The sequence below is a fragment of the Marmota monax genome, unplaced genomic scaffold (assembly GCF_021218885.2).
Source record: "Marmota monax isolate L192 unplaced genomic scaffold, Marmota_monax_Labrador192_F-V1.1 WCK01_AAM20220418_F8-fsc00045, whole genome shotgun sequence".
In the NCBI taxonomy this organism is placed as follows: Eukaryota; Metazoa; Chordata; class Mammalia; order Rodentia; family Sciuridae; genus Marmota; species Marmota monax.
This window is the reverse complement of record NW_026692132.1, coordinates 6,928,136-6,950,745: the sequence shown is the minus strand read 5'-3', so window position 1 is coordinate 6,950,745 and position 22,610 is coordinate 6,928,136. Positions and strand designations below refer to the sequence as shown.

Here is a 22,610-nt window from a genome sequence, read left to right as displayed (position 1 = left end):
AAGTGATATTAAAATTGAACATAAGAATATTTCTTAATCAAAACTATGAATTAAAAATGAGGAATACAACCAAGGAAATGCTAAATGAGTATTTGGTGGTAAAACTGAAACAAGTAGTAAACAAACTTGTGGAACACAGAAAAATGCCCTCATTATTTTTACAGGAAAACAGAAGAGAACAAGAGAGCCCCACTGGGGCTGGGGATGTGGCTCAAGCGGTAGTGCACTCGCCTGGCATGCATGGAGCACTGGGTTTGATCCTTAGCACCACATAAAAATAAAATAAAGATGTTGTGTCCACCGAAAACTGAAAAAATAAATATTAAAAAATTCTCTCTCTCTCTTCTCTCTATCTTAAAAAAAATAGCCCCACCAAACATGAAGTTGGCAAAGAAAACAAGCTTTAAAAATCAAAATTGTTCAAGTTCACCTAGCTAGTAAAGGACAGAAAAAGGATTCAAACTTGGAAAGTCCTGCTCCAGAGACTTCGTAGTCATACACAATATTGTTTCCCAGCATCACCCCTGTGCTTGTTCCAGGATGGTGCCAACCAAGGCCACGTAATGCTATTTACTTATTCCAATCATAATTATCATAATTAGACATTATCACAAAACCCCCTTGGAAAAGGCAAGACAATGAAGTCATGACTTAGAAGTTGCTGTAGCAATAAAAACCAAGTTATGATCTGAGTACACCTAATCACAGAATCTTTGAAGAGTAAATACACAATATGAAAAAGGAAGAAAAGAAAATCTAGTGTATTATGTTTCCATGACTCTGACATTTTTTCTGTCTTGCATATACTTCAGGAAAACAGAGATGGTTACCATGACCATGTAAGCTATCATCTCACATTGATAACAGAGCAACAATCAGGCTCTGAAGTCCTCCTTTGACAAACTAGGGTAAAGGTTGCCAAGACAACCACTGGTGTTCCTAGGAGATATATCCTGTGGTTCTGTCAAAACAATGCTGACATGTCATCAGTGTTGCTGTAATGTTCTTGGAGTGCTTGATTGGCCCACAGAGTTCAGTTGCTGCTCAGAACAAAAAGTCAAAGGTATATACTGGCCTTGTGGTTCAACAGCAATTGATGGGGTACCATATAGCAACATAAAAAACTAACTATATCCGGTGAAATATCTCTCATTTCAACCTAAGCTATCAATCTATCAATAGAAAGGATAAAGTACAGTGTAATAGAAAGAGATACTGAAATATATAAATAGTATTGACCACTTAGTCTTCTATAGCAAAGAATTTTCTTAGCAAATGTTTTTTAAAGGCAAAAAAAATTGAAAATTATAAAATTATTATTACTGCATAGTAAGTAAAAGATGGGCCCAGTAGATGTGCCGAAGTATGTTAGACTTCCATTGAACAATCAGAGAACATGTGATTCAGAAAAGTAGCTAACTTTAGTACTAATAAAAATTTGAAAATAAAATATATAGGCTACATTGATTTACATTATTTTTAGCAAAAAAAAAATGAAAAAAACCAACTATCTACACCCACATAACTAATGAGTTTTGTAGTATAAAATAAAAAGAGGTACACCAAAAGATTATTAGTGAATATTTCAAGGAATTAATAATAAACAGATGTTTTACTCTTAGTGTTCTGCATTTTCCAAATTTTATACTGTAATTGTTTTACAATAAAAACCTAAATAAAGGAATCTAATAATAGAGTGAAAATACATATTAAATATCTGCAATAGCCAAAAATAAAAATAAAAATAAAAATACAGCTCTATCCAGGAAGGAGGCAGGGATGTAGGTGAGAAAGTGAGAGAGAAAGAGAATGAAAGAAAAAGAAGAAATTAAACTGGATGTTCCAGAAAACAATGTTTAGCATGAGTGTGTCAAATGGTGCACTAAAGTAACAAATTTGGGAATCCTACCAACACTAGAATATGAAGAAAATATATGAACCTTATATATTCTCAGTGAAGTATTCCCTGCCTAATCATTCTTTTCAAGATCACTTATCCTCTCTTATATCACTATGTTCAATTTCATTCATTGGAATAGGAATCAGTGATGCAATGAACAACTAACTTAATTGAAAAAGAAAGAGCCCAACAGACAGTAGAGGACATATTCAATTCACAGAAAAAAAAATAGTTCCAACAAAAGATTCTATATCCAGAAAAACTATCAAAAGTTAAGGTGAAATAAAGACATTGTCAGACAAATAAAGAGTAATAAAACTGGTTGCTAATAGACCAACTCTACAAACTATATGAAGGAAACTTCTTCAAGATCAAAGAAAGTGCATAATACATGGAAGAAATAAAGACACAGGAAATGGTAAATATGAAGATAAATATAAGACAGTATATGAAAAAGCTTGAATATATTTCTTCTTTCTTGTCCTAATACCTTTTGATATAGATATGTATTATATAAAATTATATATTATATATATACATACAATTAATATTATACGGTAATTACAAAAACCATTGTATAATTGAGTTTATAACATGTAAAATAATACCACAAAAAGGCAGGGGCTGGGGGGTAGAAATGACGTTATATAGGACAAAACTGTTATAGTGTACAATATTAGGTTAGTATTAATTTGAAGGACACATTGTGATAATTAAAGTATTTATTTTAATCTCTACTGCAAGCACTAATAAAATGACTTAAAATACATTTACAAATGTAAGTTTAATATGGAAATTAAATAGCACAATTAAAAATAATCCATTGCTCAAAAAAGAGCTTTATAGAAGAGATCAGAAAATAATTTGACCCAAAGGAAAACAAAAGGATGAAGATTAAAACTTATGGGATGCAGTTAAAGTAGAGTTTAAAAGAATTTATAGTTTAAAGAGCATACTAAAAAAAAAGGACCTCAACTCATTAATCTAAATTGCCATATTAAAAAACAAAAGGGCTGTGGTTATGGCTCAGCAGTAGAGCGTTCACCCCTCACATGTGAGGCCCAGGGTTTGATCCTCAGCACCACATAAAAATAAATAAATAAATAAAGGTATTGTGTCCAACTACAACTAAAAAAATAAATAAATACATATTAAAAAAAGAAAAAAATAAGTGTAAATTAAGCATATTATAAGCACAAGAAAGAAAACATCAGACATGATAGAAAACAGAAAATATTCTGTTTCTTTGAAAATATTAACAAAATTGATAAACATTCATCAAATGTTACCAGGAAAAAAAAAACAAGAGGTAAGAGAAGATGAATTACCAAAATCAGGAGCAAAAAAGAAGACATCACCAGCCACACATCAAAACTGAAGTGATGATATGGAATTATCATAAACAACTTTAGGTCAACATAGACAATTTAGATGAGATGGACAAGTTTCTAGAAAAACACAAGGTACTGAAATTAATTCGAGAAAATATGAAAATCTGAACAGATCTACATAAAGTAATTGCAAAACACTGGATTAGATATTTAATCAAAGAAATCATACCAACTGCTAACATGCATAAAAAAGATAGATAACATCTTTAGTCATCAGAGAAATGTGAATTAAACCCAAGATAACATTTTGCACCTAGGGTGGCAATGATTAAAAAGACTGACAATACTAAGTATTGGTGAGGATATGAAGAAAGTGGAATCCTCACATGTTGCCAGTCAAATGGGAAATGGCATAACCCCCTTGGAAAACTGTTGGCAATTTCTTTAAGGTCTAAACATATCCATACCATACAACACAGCAACTCCTATTCATCTGAACAAGAGAAGTGGGAAAATATCCCTATAAACTCTTGTACATAAATTCTCACTGTCCCATTACTCAAAATAGCCTAAATATGGGAATAACCTAATATCCATTCACTGGTTTTATGCATAAACTGTAGTATATCTATTCAACGAAATGTTCAGCAATAAAAATGAACAACCTATTGATACATGCTACAACATAGATAAGTTTATAAGTTTGGGAGGCTGAAATCTTTCTTGCTGACAAAAATTAAAATGTGGCAAAACATAAACTTTAAACATGAGGACACTGTTAGGAGTACATGATTCACTATGTAATCACCTATGATGTCCTCTATACAAAACACAGTAATTGCACACTAATAACACAATACATTAATTTTAATATTATAGGCATTAAGAGGGGAAAAAAAGACCTGGATGAACAATGTCGGTATCTGCATAAAAATCTCAATTTGCCCAATCTTACTTTTAAGGTTAATCAATTGTCAGGGAGCAATTGTAAGGAAACATGAAAAACATAAAAATTTAAATTAAGGAACCTCATTTGTACTTACAATAAAAAAAAGACTCTAGATTATTTTGAATAAAGTTATGTCTGGTGTACTTCTAACATATGGAGAAAGCCCTTATATCAAGTTGTCCATCACAAAGACTACAGTTCAATATTGAAAGTTTTTAATAGAATATTATGATCTAAAGAGAAATGCTCATACTTTCCCCAATTAAATTTAAGTTGAAGACAAAAATGAATTCCTTTTTTTTTTTTTTTTTTGGTACGGGGAATGAACCTAAGGGCACTTAACCACTGAACCACATACCCAGCCCCTTTTTTATATTTTATTTAGAAACAGGGTTTCACTGAATTGCTTAGGGCTTGCTAAATTGCTGAGGCTGGTTTTGAACTTGTGATCCTCCTGCTTCAAACTCTCAAACCACTGGGATTACAGGTGTGCACCATCATGCCTGGCCTAAAAATGAATTCTTGACAGCCAAATTAAACTTGTCTTTCAGAAGTTCTTTATGTATGGTAAGATAAATAAATATATTTAAAACTTTTCAATCAGCACATCATAAAAAGATGGGTACCTGTCTAGGAAAGATAAAGGAAGATTTTCAAAACAGATACGACCACAGAAAATTATAGATTATTTCCTACTTTATCTATTGAAAGTTATTTCCAAGAATTTACTCGCAGTTTCTAACTGATGAGACAAGTGTGAGGATATTTCTGAGGATTAAAAAATGTAATTTGGTTATACTTTTCCTTAATGCTTACCCTGAGAACAAAACAGAAGATGAATAACAACATTATTGTTCTGTCCTAGAGATGATGTATTTCAAATGCTGGACTTCTTCCAGGGTATTATTAAGGTTTTTGAAGCATTGCTACTAAACAACCACCAAAAAAAAAGTCAAAAGAACTCATGTTGTTTATTGTTTTTCAAAATCCATTGCCATTTCAGTCAGTGGCTAGGTTAATCCATCTCTTTCATTTTGGAAGCCACTGCAAAATGCTTTGATAAGTGAATATAAATTATATTAGTAGACAGGGGTAATGAAAATTTGATTCCAAACTTTCATGAATCTGCAAAGAAGACCAGGGATTTTAAAAATGTAATAATTTGTAAGTAAAAAGCAAACCCAAATAGAGCTCCTGGAGGACTTGTGACAAGTGGTTTTCTAATCTTTATTAAAAAGACAAGAAGCAGAGACCAAGCCCTGTTTTTACAAAGATGTTAGGTGAGGTTGATATTTCTCTAAAATCATTAAACCTGCTGATATCTGATACTGTCTTCTCTAAGGCAAAAAGAAGTGAGTAGGGGAATGCGTAGAGGGAATATTACAGGTGGGAAGGAACAATAACAATATAGTAGAAAAAGTAATAACAATTTTTATTCAGCAACTTAATGTTGGGAGCTGCAGATGCTAAGAATTTTAGGTAGATTATATCATTTAATCCTTAAAAGTAACTTTCTCAGGTTGGTCACCTAAACTGTCAAGAGATTTTTTTTAATCCAGTCTTTATAATAAAATGCATTCTTCCTGGTAGATAAGCCACCTTCCCCCTTCCTCTCTTTTAAAATGAATCTGAATTCACTGAATCATGGGGATGAGAAAAAGTTTATGGTCAATTGATGTTTTTTAGTCCTCTTTTACACTGCTGTGACTAAAAGATCTGAGGGTTCATGGTTTCAGAGGTCTCAGTCCAAAGGCAGCTGGCTCCTATTCTTCAGGGGTCGAGGTGAGGCTGAACATCATGGTGGAAGAGTATGCAGGAGGGAAGCAGCTCACATGATGATCAGGAAGCAGAGGGAGACTCCACTCTCAAGATACAAAATATATGCCCCATAGCCATGCCCACAATGAATCACTTCTCCAGCCACACACCATCTGCCTTTAGTTATCACTCAGTTAATCCCATCAGGGATCAATTCACTGATTGGGGTAAGATTATAACCCAATCATTTCTCCTCCAAATCTTCTTGCATTGTCTTGTATGTGAGCTTTTGTGGGACACCGCATCTAAACCATAATAATTGATATCATATAAATATACATGTATCAAGTATGACTTATAAAGGAATACAAATATTAATTATTAGTCTAAGTTTCTTAATTTCCAGATGTAGCAATCTGACACTCAGAAATTAAAAGGATTTACTAAAATAAAGGTTATCAGAGGAAACTCTCTTACAATCTGTTGACACTTATCATGTCACTTACAGTATAAGAATATGTGCCATTACCCTGATTTGTAATAATCCTCCACACAAAGAAACATTGAAATCAACTTCAATGGGTTGAGTTCACATGAAAATATTAACCTCCAAACAGCTTGCTGGATTGCAAACAAATTTATTCTCCAATTCATCACAAAGCCTTGTAACTCAAAATAAGATCCCAGTTTCTCAGAACAATATTAGATCTGAATGATGTGAAAGAGATCATGGCACAGATTAACATGGATATCTAAGAGAGTCTTTATTGCTAGCATATCTGTTTTTAATAACTAATTTATTCATATTCAGTGCTTGACATTAGATGAGTAAGAAGGTGCAGAAAAAGAAGTTGAGCTTAAGGAGAGATAAAAACACATGGGGAGAAAAGAAATGAGAGAGAGAAAAAAAGAGAGAGAGAGAGACTGTGTGAGACATGGATGAGCACTTAGAGATGCAGAGGAAACCAAGTGATGGGATCAAAGCCTAATTAAGCCATCTGGAAGTTTCTTCTGACTTCAAGACTGCTGAATTGAAACCTGCCATGGATTGTTGCACCAGATGCCTCTCAGTGACAAGTTGACATCTTGATCAAGCCTTACATGTTTATAACCCATTACAGCAGGATCAAGATGTAATACTTTAGAGTCTAAGATATGGCTTTCTGTTTCACTAGTATCTCACCAACTTGCTTACAAGCATTTTGTACCTCTAGTCATAAAATAAATAAATGAAATAAATAAATAAAATCACGAAGATCATAATTTATCAGAAGCATTTTCAATTCAATCTGCAAATGTTTTACTGTCATGACTGATGATTAACTCAACTTTTTCTCTTGATGGCAGGGGTAGTGGTTCATTGGTATTAAGTGCATAGACAAAATAGATAAATAATGAAAGCTTTTAGTGTTAGACTAAGAATTATATATGTTAAATTATTGTAAAATAGCACTTTCTTATCCAAGCCAAATAAAAACTAGAGACTTCAAGCAACATGAAGTAATCCATTAATAAGAACAGTTATTATGGGGAAATAATGCATATCAAGGTCACATTTATCAACAAGAACATAATTAATTTTTAAGCCTGATTTGCTTTCTTCTTTCCATATCTTAAGAAACTACATACTGGAATTTGATGACACATTAATTCAAAAACATTACTTATTCACCTGGGTAAGATTCTATGCCATCACTGATTATAGTTCCAATTTGGACAACTATAGCCTCCAAAATGTCCCCTTCTCAAAACCATTTCTCAGGTGGGTATGCAGAAATGTACACATAAGAATGAGCACATTACTACTCTTTTCTAACTAAAAATCTAGCCTATGGCTTTATTTTTAAACTACATGAGCATGTTTAGATGATAATTGCATCTTCTCAATGAGCCAGTTCCTTATTATTGGAATTGGCAGGGGGCCTTGACATTTGAGTCATCATTTCATTATGTCTATTTCTTACCCTGGTATACAAATTCAACAGAAATACAAGCCAAATATAGGGGGGAAATCTGAAGCATTATATTTAAATTGAATGGATTTTTCTCCAATACATAAAACAATTAACATTGTTAATAATCTAGTTCAGGAACATTTCTGAAAATGCTAACTTCAATTCTAAAGGCCAAAATATGCTTCAAACCCTCCATGCCAAATATTGAACTCCTGTAAAACCGAAATGACAGCTTTAATATTTTCTAAATTAAAAAGCTAGTATAATTCCCATTTTAAAGCAATTACAAATGTGAACAAAAATACACATTTACCAAGTTTCTTCCATTCTAAGAGGCCTCAAAATAAGCAGTAATTAATAAATATATATGTATATTGATATGTATAACTTATATATATATATATATATCACCTTAAAAATATTATTAATTGGCTATGGTGGCACATGCCTGTTATCTCAGCAAACTTGGGGGGCTGAGGCAGGAGGATCATAACTTTGAGGCCAGACTGGAAAACTTAGCAAGACCCTGTTTCAAAATAAAAACTAAAAAGGACTAGGGGTATAACTCAGATGTAAAGTGCCCCTGAGTTCAATCCCCAGTACTACTAAAAAAACAAAAAATTAAAAAAATCTTTCTGTGATCGAATAAGAACAATAATAATTCATTCACACTAAAATATCCAAATGTATCAAATCCAGGTCTATCCTTAGATGATTTCTAATCCCTGGATTTATATAATAAAAATATTACTGAATGATTTTCCTAAATCACTTATTCAGAGGGAATACTTAAGGATCATTCCATCTTTCTCAGATACTTTAAAAGGTTTCCATTGAACTTCAAAATTATAAAGTTAACTATGAAACTAATACTGTACAAAATCCTCAAAAACATATTTGACTCCACTTTCAGGATCCTATTTTTTCATTAATTATTATTGCAGACAATCCAGAATATGTGTAGTAGATTATTCACTTACTGAGTTTTTCATTATTTCTGAAATTTTTCCTTCTTTTAGCCATAGCAACCTATTAATTTCTAATAACCAATAACTTCCACAAAATACTTGGATATAAGATGAAAGCCTAAGAGAACTGCATTTTAGTAGAACATGAGTATGGAATACTAATATTCTCTGAATCTTCTCAAGGAATGAACACATTCTAAAGGAATGAACCTATTTCAATACTAAAATTTAGTTAAAGAGAAGTTTTTAGACAGTCAATTTCCAACCTATGGGGAACATTATTTTGTACACTAAGACAAAAGTAGGATATGTATTAGATGTTCCTAGATTATGAAATTTAGAAAAGAACAGATTCATAGTATAGCTGACTTTTTAACCTATATTTATTTCCAGATAAGGCAATCAAACCCTGCAATGCTGAAATCAGTATCACTATTTCTCTCACGGTTTGACTTCAATCAGTGAAAAAAATTCATGAATGTAAAATATTAGATTTTTAGTGAGTCCTATCATTTTTGTAATTGCTATGCCTAGTATTAATAAATGTCTCCTTTTTATGTGCTGAAATAAATTAATGAATGAGGCAGACACTATGCAAAATGGCTGGGAATAGGGCCAAATCTTCTTACATACATCAAGGGACCAGTAATCTTCTAAATGGCACTTAAAGCTCTCTTGCCTAAATAATTACAAGTATAGCCAGCATGTAATTTATTGAAATAATTATCCATTCCATGGTTCCCCTCACCGATCTCAAGTCCGTATCCACTTACCTTTTCTTTATTTTCAGTGCCAGAAGCCTCAGGTTTGGTCCTAATCACAAATGGGGTGGACAGTCGCAGCAGAACTCTCTCAAAGGTAGCATTGACTTTTGGAGAAACAATCTCAAAGCAGTCCTCAAACCTGAGCACTTTGTGAGTGTCACATCGAAGTTGTTTCCTTAAGCCTTCTCCCAGCTGAAGGACTGACATGTTGGGGTCAAACATCAGGTGGAAAGGGAAGGCTCTGCAGAAGGTGTTGATGCTAATTCTGAGGTCTGCAGGAACTTGGGAGGTTCCCTGTGGAAGGTTCTTCGTGATGTTAGTATTTTCACATTCTTTGATAAGGAAAGTAAGACAGCTACAATTGCCTGGGTTTGAACCATCAGAGCACAGCTTCTCGTTTGCAACCTGTTCCACTTCCACATCCTGGCGATAGATCTTCTTTCCTGCAGCCTTAATCATCCCCAGCATTGCAAACCCCACCACATGATGAGGGTGGAAGTAGTGGAGCATAAGAGTACCTTCAGGGAGCTCTTTGCATAGGAAAGATGGTGATTCCAGAGTGGCCTGTTTTCCAAAAGAAGTTCTAATGTGTTCCAACAAAGCATCAAAGCCATTAAAAAAGTCCTGTAATGTACCACCTACAGCTCGAAGGACTCTCTCATTCTCATCAAAGCATATTTTAAAGAACTCCTCTCCAAATCTTTCTTGAATTTCCTCAAACTTCAAACCTGAAAGAAAATGAGAAGCAAATGTTAAGAAAGTAGAATAAGAAAAAATTAGATTATAGCTTTTAAAATGCTTCTCAAAAGAGGTCGATAGTAAGTGAAGCAAGAAAGACATTTTCCTTGGGCAGACATTTTCCCATACAGGTTAGCTCATTCATATGAATCAGAAAAAGTAAATTATAGTTCATCTTTTGGATGCTTCTAAGATATTAGTGAGAATTGAACATGTTTGAGGTTTTTTATCTGTATGTTTTTTGTTTGTTGTTTGTTTGTTTGTTTTTAAATAGACTGCATTTTAAACTAGTTTTAGGTCCATGACAAAATTGAGTGGAAAGTACATTGTTCACTGTACCCTCTGCCCCTCACAGGCATAGCTTCCCCGCCCCCCAGTAGCATGCTCCACCAGAGTGGTACATTTGTTATAAAAAATAAACTTACATTGACCCACAGTCATCACTCAAAGTCTATAGTTTACATTGGGGTTTACCATGCCATAAATTCTATTAATGCTGACATTATAGTATCATGCAGAGTAGTTTCCCTGCCCTAAAACTCCACTGTGCAACTCCTACTTATCTCTTTCTTCCTCCTAACTCCCAAAGCATAAAGTTTTTAAATGCTACTAATCTACTTGTTCCTTTTTGTCTTTAATAACCTGTTCCAGTTGCTATAAATATCACAAATAACATTTTTTATTTTTCTTAATGATTTCCCTAGTCTTTACAGAATACCCAAGTTGTCTCTATATTATGCCCATATATCACCCATACTACCATTTATTGCATAGTATAATGTACTCATTAAGTGGGAAAAAATCAACTCAAAGGGAATCTAATAGATGAATAGGAAAAGGTATCAAGCTATCAAGTGGAAATGAAAGGTTTATGTTAGCAATCTCAGGAAAAGTCCAGCAGGTCAGTTAGACCTTAGGGACAGAGAAAACAAGAAATTTTAAATGACAGAACTTGGAATGATTTGCATTCTTTCAACCACAAAACTAAGAGCAGTCAAAAGTATAGTAGGAATTTGACTACACAGAAACAGAGTCATTGTCAGTACATACTCATTCTTTGATAACCCAGCAAAAGGAACTCTACTTTTACTACTAGAATTATAATAAGTATAAATAAATAAATACACACAATGTATTGTAGAGTAATCAGAAGCAGGATCACAAGTGACCATGTGAAATTCACTGTTGAGAATGATCTAAGGAAAAAATAGTAGAAATTTATGGTCCAAAGAGAAGTTCAACACTTAGAAAGAATCTGTATGCTAAAGACAGCTTCTATACAGTCACTCCATTACTTCTTCTTGAGTTTGGTTGAAATTAGTATGTGTAGTTTCATTTTCATCTTTTCTTGTCCACTCTATTCCGTCTTATAAGGAAGTCCTGAGAATCAAGGCTGGACTGGGAAGACAGGACACTTTACTAGTGCCCCGTTAGAATGCAGAAAAATTGACACTGTCTATGGCTTGTTTTCCTATTTCTATCTTTATTATTTCTTGAGTGTTCCTTCCATCCAGAAGTGTGGCAGTATTACAATCAATAAAATTATTTTTAAAATAAATTCAGAATACATCAAGTATTTGTTGAGAACTTACTATAGATTCTAAAAGTATGGTAGTCAAGGTAAGATTTCAAATTTACAATTCATAGATTTTCCTCAAAATCCATGTGAAATGAAAATAAGTAGAAACCTACGTAAGGAGTCCCTATATTAAGAAACATTTCACATTTATTTCAGTTTCATAGATTTGATGTTCAAGGCTAGCTAAGAAAGCCACCTATTATGATAAAAACATCACTACTCAGTCTACACTGCCATGTTACAAGATTGCTATTCAACATATGCTGCATTTACTAACAATAACACCAGCCAGAGTTGATAATAATAGCACTTATCTGCCCAGTTCTCTAGTGTGGAAGAAAGAAGCAAGATGGATGATCTGCAACTTGGCTCCTGCTCTGGTGGAACTGCTTTCAAAATTATCTAAACCAACATATGCTGTTTCGTCCTTATCCTATTTGACCTTGTTTATTGTTTTTCCTTTAATTTGACACTACTGATCAATTGTTCCTCCTAAAACTCTCATTGTTTTTAGCTTATCAAACCAGAGTCTCCTAGTATGATTACTACATGTCTGAAAATTCACTCTCATCTCTTTCACTAATACTTCTTTCTATGTCAAATCCTATGTCACCATCACTATGTGATAACTAAAAAATTCTAACATGAACAAATTAGTTATGGCCACATTCAGTGGTGGTATCCTTTGTTGCTGTGAAATTTTCTAATTATGAAATTCTTCTTAAAAACTAAATTCAGAATAAGCATCCCTAGAATCTGATTGATCTTTGCTGAACTACAATATTTTACATACCACTGAAAACATTCCATAGATTGCTTCAAAATTTTGAAGAATTGTGTCTTCTAAGTACATAGGGTCTATAAGCACAGAAGAGAAAAAGAATTGCTTCTAACTGGCATTTCTCATAACTGTGAAAATGTCCTCACAGTTCTTAAGTGAAGAACACAGATATAAAGACAACACAGTAAGTTCATGTTCTATCCTCAGTGCCAGAACTCAAATAATATTCCAAAAAACAACCAGTAAAGAAATTAACAGAGGCAACAAAATAAAAACTACCTCATATGCAGCACTTTATCAACTAAAAAACCTTGCTGCTTTAAAAATGCCCTCTGGACAAAGTTAAATCCCCTACCTTGATGGTTCAATGTAGGGATGTCCTCATTTCCGGGAACTGCATACCACAGCATTCAGTGGTAATGAAGCAAGTGGCTCAGAAAAGAGCATGATTTGTACTGTACTTGCATTTTCTTCTCTGTAAACTTGAAATTATTTCAAAATAAACTCATACTTTTTTTAAATCACCTCTGTACTTTAAGATATAATGACTATTAATTTTCAAATGATGTCACTATAGTGCACCATGATGCTAAGATGACTTTTGTTTCACTAAAGAAAAGCTGACTTGTTTTGAATATTATACTCAAATACTGTTCATAATAATTCTATATAAATCACAATATTCAATTAACTAATGAAGATTTTCATTCCCACAATTGTTAAACTGCATTAGAACAGAAAAGAAGAAAAAATTCTTAGAGTTTAAAAAATTAAAGGTAGGGAAAGATCACTTCAACTTCTGCAAATATACTACAAATGAGTAGCCAAAACTTCCATTTTAAACCTTATCTCAAAAATCAGAAGCACAAAGTGGTTTAGCTCAGATAACTGCTAAAGTTCTACCTCCCAAGATTCCACCTACGATTGACGCAAACCCCTACTTACAGTAAATCACTTGAAACATATAGACAATGCTCATCTCTTTCTATCACAAGATGCTATGACAGCTTGACATTTGGGTCTACGAGAATACATTTCCTCAAGAGGCAGAAGTCATAATAAAACTGCTCTTATTAATGGGTAAGTAAAAAGTCCAAATTTTAAATTACTGTTAATTCACCTCTTTTAAGAAGATGATTAGTCTAAATGCTAACATCCCATACCTCTGAATGAAATAGAATGTTCCTTCCTGCTATGGGTGTTATCTCTCATCGGCTATCCCATCCTGCCTTGGAGTGTGCCTTTCTTGAAGACAATGACCTTGTCCTATTGATGCTGCATATCTAACAGTAACTAGCACAATACCTGGCACATAGAGAACAGTGTCCTTTCATAGAAAGTAAGCATTCATCTAAGTATTTGTTTGATAAATATTATCTATATTTTAAGGTCACAGTTGTGCCACATCTAAGAATACCAAGACAAATAGACACTTTCTTTTCTCTCATGGACCCCTGCAGATTACACTTGACTGTGTTATGACAGATATGCATAGGGACCTAAAGAGATGCAAAGAAACAGTGTCTGCCTCTGCTTGCAGAAATGTTTGAAGAGAGACTGGAAGAAAAAGCAGGTGTTCAAAACCTGACCAGGAAGTGAAGAGGCCTCAGCAGATGAACTCTAATGGAGTATGGAGGAAGGAGGGAGGTGGGAAGCCAGTATGTCAGGGAAGAACAGTAGTCAGTGTTTAATGGCTGGCAGGCAGAAGTGCAATCAGCATTGCAAAAGTGGGACTTGAGATTGCCAAGGCTAGAGTAAAGAACACCAGCCAAAGAGATGACATAATGTCTTCAAAAAAGGAGTAAATTGACAGACTTAGGCTGCCCCCCTAAGAATGTAAAGAATGCCAAGCAGTGTGCTAAATATTTTCAGAGATTATTTAATGCTTTTTGAAATTACTATGCTGGTATTTGTAATGTTACTATTTACAGGTGAAGACTGTTAAGAAATGTATTTAAGTTGACACAACAGTAGGTGTCAGAGCTAGGTCTCAGATGGTCTAATACTAACTCTCATGTAATAAGCACAACATCATGAGAATAAAACTTCTATGTAGGGAAAAATGCATTTCTTGTTTACTGTTATATAATCTGCCTTGCTTGATAAATACTGTCTGGATGTTAATGTATCACTGATGTCCACAGGAGTAAGAGGAAATGATCAACAGTTATCAAATGCCACAAACTCAAGTAAGAGAAGGACAGAAGTCAGTCAACAGATCTGTCAGATCTTTAGGGACCCTTGACAGCAGTTTCAATGGAGAGGTTAGGATGAGTGTGATGGGGTAAGGACAATATGGCAGGTAAAGAAACAGAAATATTAGCTTTGGGCCAAATCATTAGTACTATTTGAAGACTAAAAATACTTTATAAAATTGTAAATTAAAATGACCTCCATATTTAGGGAAATGCTACCTTCATTGAGAACTAAAGGAATAGACAGAAAAGGCACTAAGTAGGATCATGGATATTCTGGGAGAAGTTCTATAAGAGGGAAATAGTGTCTTTCTGGTCCAAGACAGTCCTGATCACCCAGCAAAGAGCTCAGTACACACTAATGTGGGAAAATAACACAGCAGGAGGTATACCTTTGATTTCTTAAACTCCAAAGAAGGAAGGAAACATCTACCAACTACCCACTGTGTGAACTGGAGACATTCTACTAATTGCTTTTTGATGCTGTGTAGGTTCATCGACCAAATATCTAAGTGATATTAACTCAAGCTAAAGTGTATCAAAAGTTCAAACTTAAAGACATTTTGATATTTTAAGAAGATGATTATCTTTTTAGGGAGATAATTAAATCCAGCAAGATTATAAGGCTTTTGTTAAATAAATTTGAAACACAGACAACACTGTTGTAACAATATTACCCTAGTGCCATTCCAATTTATAAAGAATTACAGAAGTTAGTTTCCATCTTCCAGAGATTTAAGGGTAAGAATTATACATCTAAATAATAACAAAGAAGAATGCTGAAAAGAAATCCCACCACTCAAATTATAAATTCAAGAGAAATTGCTTTGATTCTCATCTGCTATATAGGCTCATTTGAATCTTCATTGGTGTGAGAAAAAAACTTTTATAGTTTCAGATTACATTATACCTCAGTAAGCCAAAGTGTTGATATAATAGTTTAAAAAAAGTTCTTATCATTTTCAATCTGTAAAGGGTTAAAACAATGATTTGCTATTATTCTCCTCCCTTTACTGAATTAGTAGTATCTCTGCACAAAAGAATATGGCATATTCATTTATTTTAAAGTATACATAAACATAAATTGTTATCGTTTTTAAATTCTGTAATGCCTTGCAAATGAAAGAACACACATTCATATTTTAAAAACAAATTATTTAATATCTTTAAGCTAAAAATAATTTGCTAAGCATAAGGGAAAATTCTCTAAAGTATCTAAGATTAATTCTTGGATACACACAAAAGAATAGGTATATATGTAATATATATTACATGCTTCAGAAACAAAATTATTTATGATGCTTAAGTTCACAGTCTGTAACTCTGAAAATCTGTTATGACATGTTTTAAAATATACACAGTATATAAATTTTAATAATAAGAAATGTGTCATAATAAAGGTGAAGCTGACCTTATCTAATTACTCTAGAAAATTTTTTTCACCCAGCAACTACAACTAAAAAGGGAACATCATCAAAATACACTCCAGTACAATCAATTTCTACTCCTCCCTTCCAAATCCCAAAACACACATCTATGCCTTTCTTAAAAAATAGCAAATAGTCTCTGGAAGTGTGATCCTTCTGTTGACTATGAATAGATGAGGAAGAACTCAAGAAAAGTACAACTTCTAAAAACAGTATGATGTAGAATGAGAAAAAGAAACTAATAGAGGAAGGGCTATCACTAGATGAATTATGAAAAGAATTTCCCCTTAGAAAATCCTAAATCTATAGATGGCAAATGCATAAGTTCAGCCAGGATTGATAAGAAACATGTACATACATGTGCACACACACCCACAGCCCCCTAAGAACATGTGGTTAAATTCCTGAGAGAGTAGAAATAAAGAGACTGGAAGAAAGATAATGGTCGATTGAGCTGCTATAAACATTAATGTGGCTGTATTACTATAGTATGTTGATTTTAAGTCCTTTGAGTATAGACTGAGGAGTGGGATAGCTGGGTCAAATGGTGGTTCCATTCCAAGTTTTCTAAGGAATCTCCTACTGCTTTCCAGATTGGTTGCACCAATTTGCAGTCCCACCAGCAATGTAAGAGTGTGCCTTTTCCCCCACATCCTTTCCAACACTTATTGTTGTCTGTATTCTTGATAACTGCCATTCTGACTGGTGTGAGATGAAATCTTAGAATAGTTTGCATTCTCGAATTACTAGATATGTTGAACATTTTTTCATATATTTGTTGATCTATGGAACCAACCTAGATGCCCTTCAATAGATGGATGGATGAAGAAACTGTGGTATATATACATGATGGAATATTACTCAGCATTATAATAAAAAAATAAAATTATGGTATTTGCAGGTAAATGGATGGAGTTGGAGAATATCATGTGAAGCAAAGTAAGCCAATCCCCAAAAAACAAAGGTTGAATGTTCTCTCTGATAAGTGGATGCTGAACCATAATGGACGGGGGGAGGGCATGAAAAACATGGAGGAACTGTAATTAGGCAAAGGGGAGGGAGGGGAAAAGAGGGGGAATGAGGGCAAGAAAGAGGGTGGAATGAGATGGACATCGTAACCCTATGTACTGTACATATGGTGCAACACTACATCATGTACAACCAGAGAAACGAAAAGGTGTACTGCAATTGTGTACAATGAATCAAAATGCATTCTGCTGTCATATATACCTAATTAGAATAAATAAATAATTTTTAAAAAAATAAAAGAAGAAAAAAAGGCAGAACTGCAATCTGAGATCATTATCCAACAAAGACATATGGCAAAGATTCAGAGAATCTACCACTCAGTGAAACTTCTGAGAAAAATAACAGAGAAAACACTATAACCAAAGAAGTGATCAGAACAGAGGACTGGAGGAATCCAGAAGAGAGAATATGGTGAAAGTAGATACACTGATGACAAATGAACCCTGCAACATACACATGGACACACGCATATTCACCAACATATGTATACATATACATCCATATAGATATGTGTGATAAAAGTGAACATGTAACATGTTCATCCATACATTACATATATATTGTTCATATATTATGGATAATGATATACAGACATTTGTAATGTTAAATAAAGATAACCAAAGAGAGAAAAAACTACTGAACTATATCAAAGTAAGTTTTATTCATTATCATGAACCAAACAATCTAAGTAAAATTCAGGAGTCGGAGGTCTGGGAAGATACAGGAGGGAGTAGAAAGGAAAAAAAGCAAATATATTCCAATGGTCTTTTCTTAATGAGATTCTTGGAAGTTTAAAAAAAAACACAGTCTTATTAGGGATATAACCAATATCTTGTTTTAAAATAATAAAAAAGCCACAGGTCTAATTTTTGTTAAAGAAAAAGGAAGATAACCAATAATTAAATCTGAAATTAGAGTTGAATTTTCAAATTACAAAGATGAAAAAAATTCAAAAATATGAGGCTGGGTTGCAACCCAGTGGTAGAGCACTTGCCTAGCACCTGTGAGGCACTGGGTTCAATTCTCAGTACCACATAAAAATAAATAAAATAAAGGTATTATGTCCATCTACAAATAAAAATATTTTTTAAAAAATCAAAAATAGTGGAAAGATAAAACTAGGTAAAATAAATAATTATTGTAAATGAAGATGGAAGAAAATCACATTTCAGTAAATGTAAAGAAATACATCACTCCATTCATGAAGATCAACTCACTCCCTCCACAAGAATTGCATTTATAAAGGGCGATTGAAAACAAAAGGCCAAAAATGAATCAGTAGACAAAGAATTCCAAGAAACCACAAGGAGAAAAAGAAGGAATGGAAGAGCAAATGTAATACCAACAAGGTAGATTAAGAGAAGTGCTTAACTAGATGAACTTATGACATTGTACAACAAAATCACAATTTACAAAGAAGACCTAAGATAGAGACATAAACCAAGCAACGTTGCAGCTAAGTATAAAGAAAAACAATCAGAAACTGACTGCGAATGTGTATAGCATTACTTTTGGAGTAATGAAAATGTTCAACGTCAACTGCAGTTCATTGGATCAGACAAAGGGGAATGAAGGGAAGGAGGGGATGGAAATAGGAAAGACAGTAGAATGAATCAGACATAACTTTCCTATATTCATATATGAATACACGACCAGTGAAACTCCACAACATGTAAAACCAGAAGAATGGGAAGTTATACTCCATGTATGTATGTCAAAATACATTCTACTGTCACGTATAACTAAAAAGAACAAATAGAAAAAATGAAAGTCAATTTAGTGATGTTAGCCCAATTTTATGAATATTCTAGAACTATGAATCTTATACATTAAATGCATGAATTGTATGACATGAGTTATATTTCAATATATACTAAAAACATAATACTATTGAGTTACTAATATAGCACTATTAGTATTCAAATATAATAATTAATTAACTGAAATAAAATTCCATGTATGAGTTTTCCAAGATGATCCCAACTACTATGTATAACTAAAAAGCTCTATTTTTAAAAAAAATTATAAGAATTCATATTTCAATATACACTGAAAATAAGAAAAGAAAGAATGCCATACAATTATTATTATAGTGGGAAACTAATAAACCCTTGAGGATCAGATGCATCTAACAGATAAAAAAGTGAAATCATAGGGAAATAAGATAAAAATGTGTACAACAAAATAATAAAAGAAAATGCAATCAAAATAAAATTTTAGTGGAAAATTTTTTGATGCCTTTTTCAGAATCAAAAAGATCAAAGATATAAAGAACAATTACAGAGAAATTAAGTAAATATTAACAATAACAACAAAAACTCATAAAATAGTAAATTCAGGAAAAAATGAAGTCATAATTAAGAATGAAAGCAACTAACTCAAAGCACATATATGTACATATGCATAGAAAGTATGTGTTGTACATATAAAAAGAGACAACAAAAACTTCTCAAATAGTTGGCCACAAAAAACCCATAATATATTTTAAGTAAAGACTATTCATATCACAATTTCTAATAGCAATAAGAAATAAATACTTACAAATAACAAGAAGATGACAAGAAAATCTTATCCAGTTGGGAGTTAGGAATATACTCCCTGGATTTAAAGAGAAATGAAATCTTCAAATTAAACTTCTAGAAATCAATGACAAGGAATCTAAATCATGGAAAAATCCTCTAAGGCACAACAAAAACTGTGCAAAGAGAAATGTATGTTGTAAATGTTTTCAGCTACAAAAATAAATAAGTAAATAGTTTCCAAATTAAGAAATTTATGTTGAGCTTAAGAAAAAAATAGGAAGTGAAAATAGATAAACCTAAAATTTAGAAAGAAAAATACACTAAACAAGAATGAGAAAAAAGGCACACATTGAGAAAAAACAGGAGAATCAGAAAAGAACCATGTAACTTTCTGCAAATGAACATATAATGTAATATAAATCTGTAACTTACAAAACTAAGTGACCAAAATTGAACCAAGAAAAAAATGGACAATCCAATTCTGGCTACACATTAAAAAACAATAATCTAAAGTTATTTATGTGTCTTCTGGCCATACACATAACTTTGTACTACTCTTTTCTTTTATATTAAACCCACATAAAATCTGTCAACATCTGTTATACTATACTAGGACCAACTTCTCTAATGAATATTTCCTAAAATAGAAGCAGATAGAATCTAGCAGTTTATACAGGGATGATATATCATGTCCAAGTAATGTTTATATCAGAAAAGAAAACCTAGTTCAACAGTAGAAAATCTATCAACATAAATTATTACATTAATAAATAAGAAAATAAAAGATCATATCAGTAGATTGAGAAAAGTCTTAGATTCAAAAAATAATCATAATAAAAATTTTGAGTAAAATAGATAAAAAGAAATTGCTCAAATATAAAAAAACTATTTTCCAAAACCAGAATCAAAGCTTATTCTAAATAATAAAAGATTGAACACATTTCAATTAAAAAAAATCAGATAAGTATGCTTGACGTCACCATTATTATTTAATATTATCTCGAAGATTCTTGAAAGTGCTGTCAGATATTAAAATAATTAGTATACACATTGGGAAAAAAAGTAAAATGATATCTTTTGCTGAAATAAATTTGGGTATATGGTCATTTCAATATAGTACAAAATATTATTTCAATTCAATGGGAAAAGGATGGTTTATTTAATATGTGACACTAACCAAATGGTAAGTAATAAAATCAAGTCCCATCTCATACCTTAAACAAAATCAAATTTTAGATCAAGCTTACATAAAATGCAAAAGACAAACTTTTAGAAGAAAATCTGAGATTCCACGTATTCCTTAACCAAAATAAGCAAACATATAAAAAGACATAAAAGCCTATTTGATTTTGTATGATATAAAAAGCTAAGTTAAAACTATCATAACAATGAGAATATAATTCTATTTTGTAAAAACAAAGTGTGTGTGTGTGTCGCACACACTTGTGTGGATATGTTTACATGGGTGCATGGTACAGCACCCCTGATGTTCTGCTAGTTTCTTTATCCTATATTACTACTTTGCCACCATGAGCAAAAGCATAAAATTATTTCATCAGTCTCCTAGCTGACTTTTCTGCTTTCTCCCAATATCTCTCCAACCCATTCTCCATACACTCTTTCTGTATCATGTCTTATTATTTCTCTGCCGAAACCCCACCAGTGACTACTGCCTTCAAAATAAATTCAAACTTAACAGGACTTGATGAAGCCTTTACTTGTTTCAGCTTCATCCATCCCCATCTCTTTTATTCCCCCACTTTACATCTCTATACCAGCCATCTAAAACTACTTGGAGATTCCTGAACATGTTCAACTTCCTCTCTCTTATTTATAGGCTTTGTACATGCTGGGTTTGTATTTTGTTTAGTTTAACTAGAAGGCTATTGTTCTAGCTACCCCAGTTAGTTATCTGCTTGCTTTCATCTTGCACCTAAATTCCTCCAGAATGCTGTACTTGACAGTCTATGACTTAGTTGTCTGTACTTTTTAGGCTTCCAAAGAACCTTATGATTACTCACATTCTAGAACTTATTACACAATAGGTAGTGGTCTGTTATATTCTGTTCATCATTTGTTTATTCCTGTATTGAAAACAAAACAAAAAAATCTCTATCCATTTCTGTGCTGAACAATGAGGAAACAAGGGTGATTGGAATGGAAATGGGCCTTACTCTTATTGAGCTATGTGACAAATAATATAATCCAATTATTGTATACATAATCCAACAAGTGTACGAATAAATACACATGACAATGGGTGTTATGATGATAAGGGGCAGAATAATATAAGAGCATATGACAGGAGCATTATGTAATCTACTGAGTCAAAGAATGTTTCTTTTTTAAAATGACACTTTTCAAGGGTAAGTAAGAATTAATTAGGGAAGGAAAGAATCATTCCAGATCAAAGAACATATATTCAAACATCCCAGAAGAGAAACAGGGAGTTTTTGAGAAACCAAATGAAGACCACCATTGTAATCTTAATCATGGCACAATTTCTTGTCCATAATGGATCTTTTTTTAAAAAAAATATTTATTTTTAAGTTTTAGGTGGACACAATATCTTTATTTTACATTTATGTTGTGCTGAGGATTGAACCCAGTGCCTTGTGCATGCTAGGCAAGCGCTCTACCACTGAGCCACAACCCCAGCCCCTGTAATGGATCTTTTGAAAGAAAATCAATTAACAAATGGACAAAGAAATTCA

The 22,610-nt window shown here is 32.8% G+C and overlaps 1 protein-coding gene across 2 annotated transcripts in view; it reads right to left on the bottom strand.

Moving 5' to 3' along the window:
• The window catches only part of Gucy1a2 (guanylate cyclase 1 soluble subunit alpha 2), a 299,113-nt gene that overhangs the window by 220,596 nt on the left and 55,907 nt on the right, over positions 1 to 22,610 (bottom strand). For both annotated transcript variants that reach the window (XM_046466443.1, XM_046466445.1), the window contains exon 4: positions 9,635 to 10,353. In XM_046466443.1, the coding sequence (XP_046322399.1) occupies positions 9,635 to 10,353 (719 nt within the window). The remainder of the gene's footprint in view (positions 1 to 9,634; positions 10,354 to 22,610) is intronic.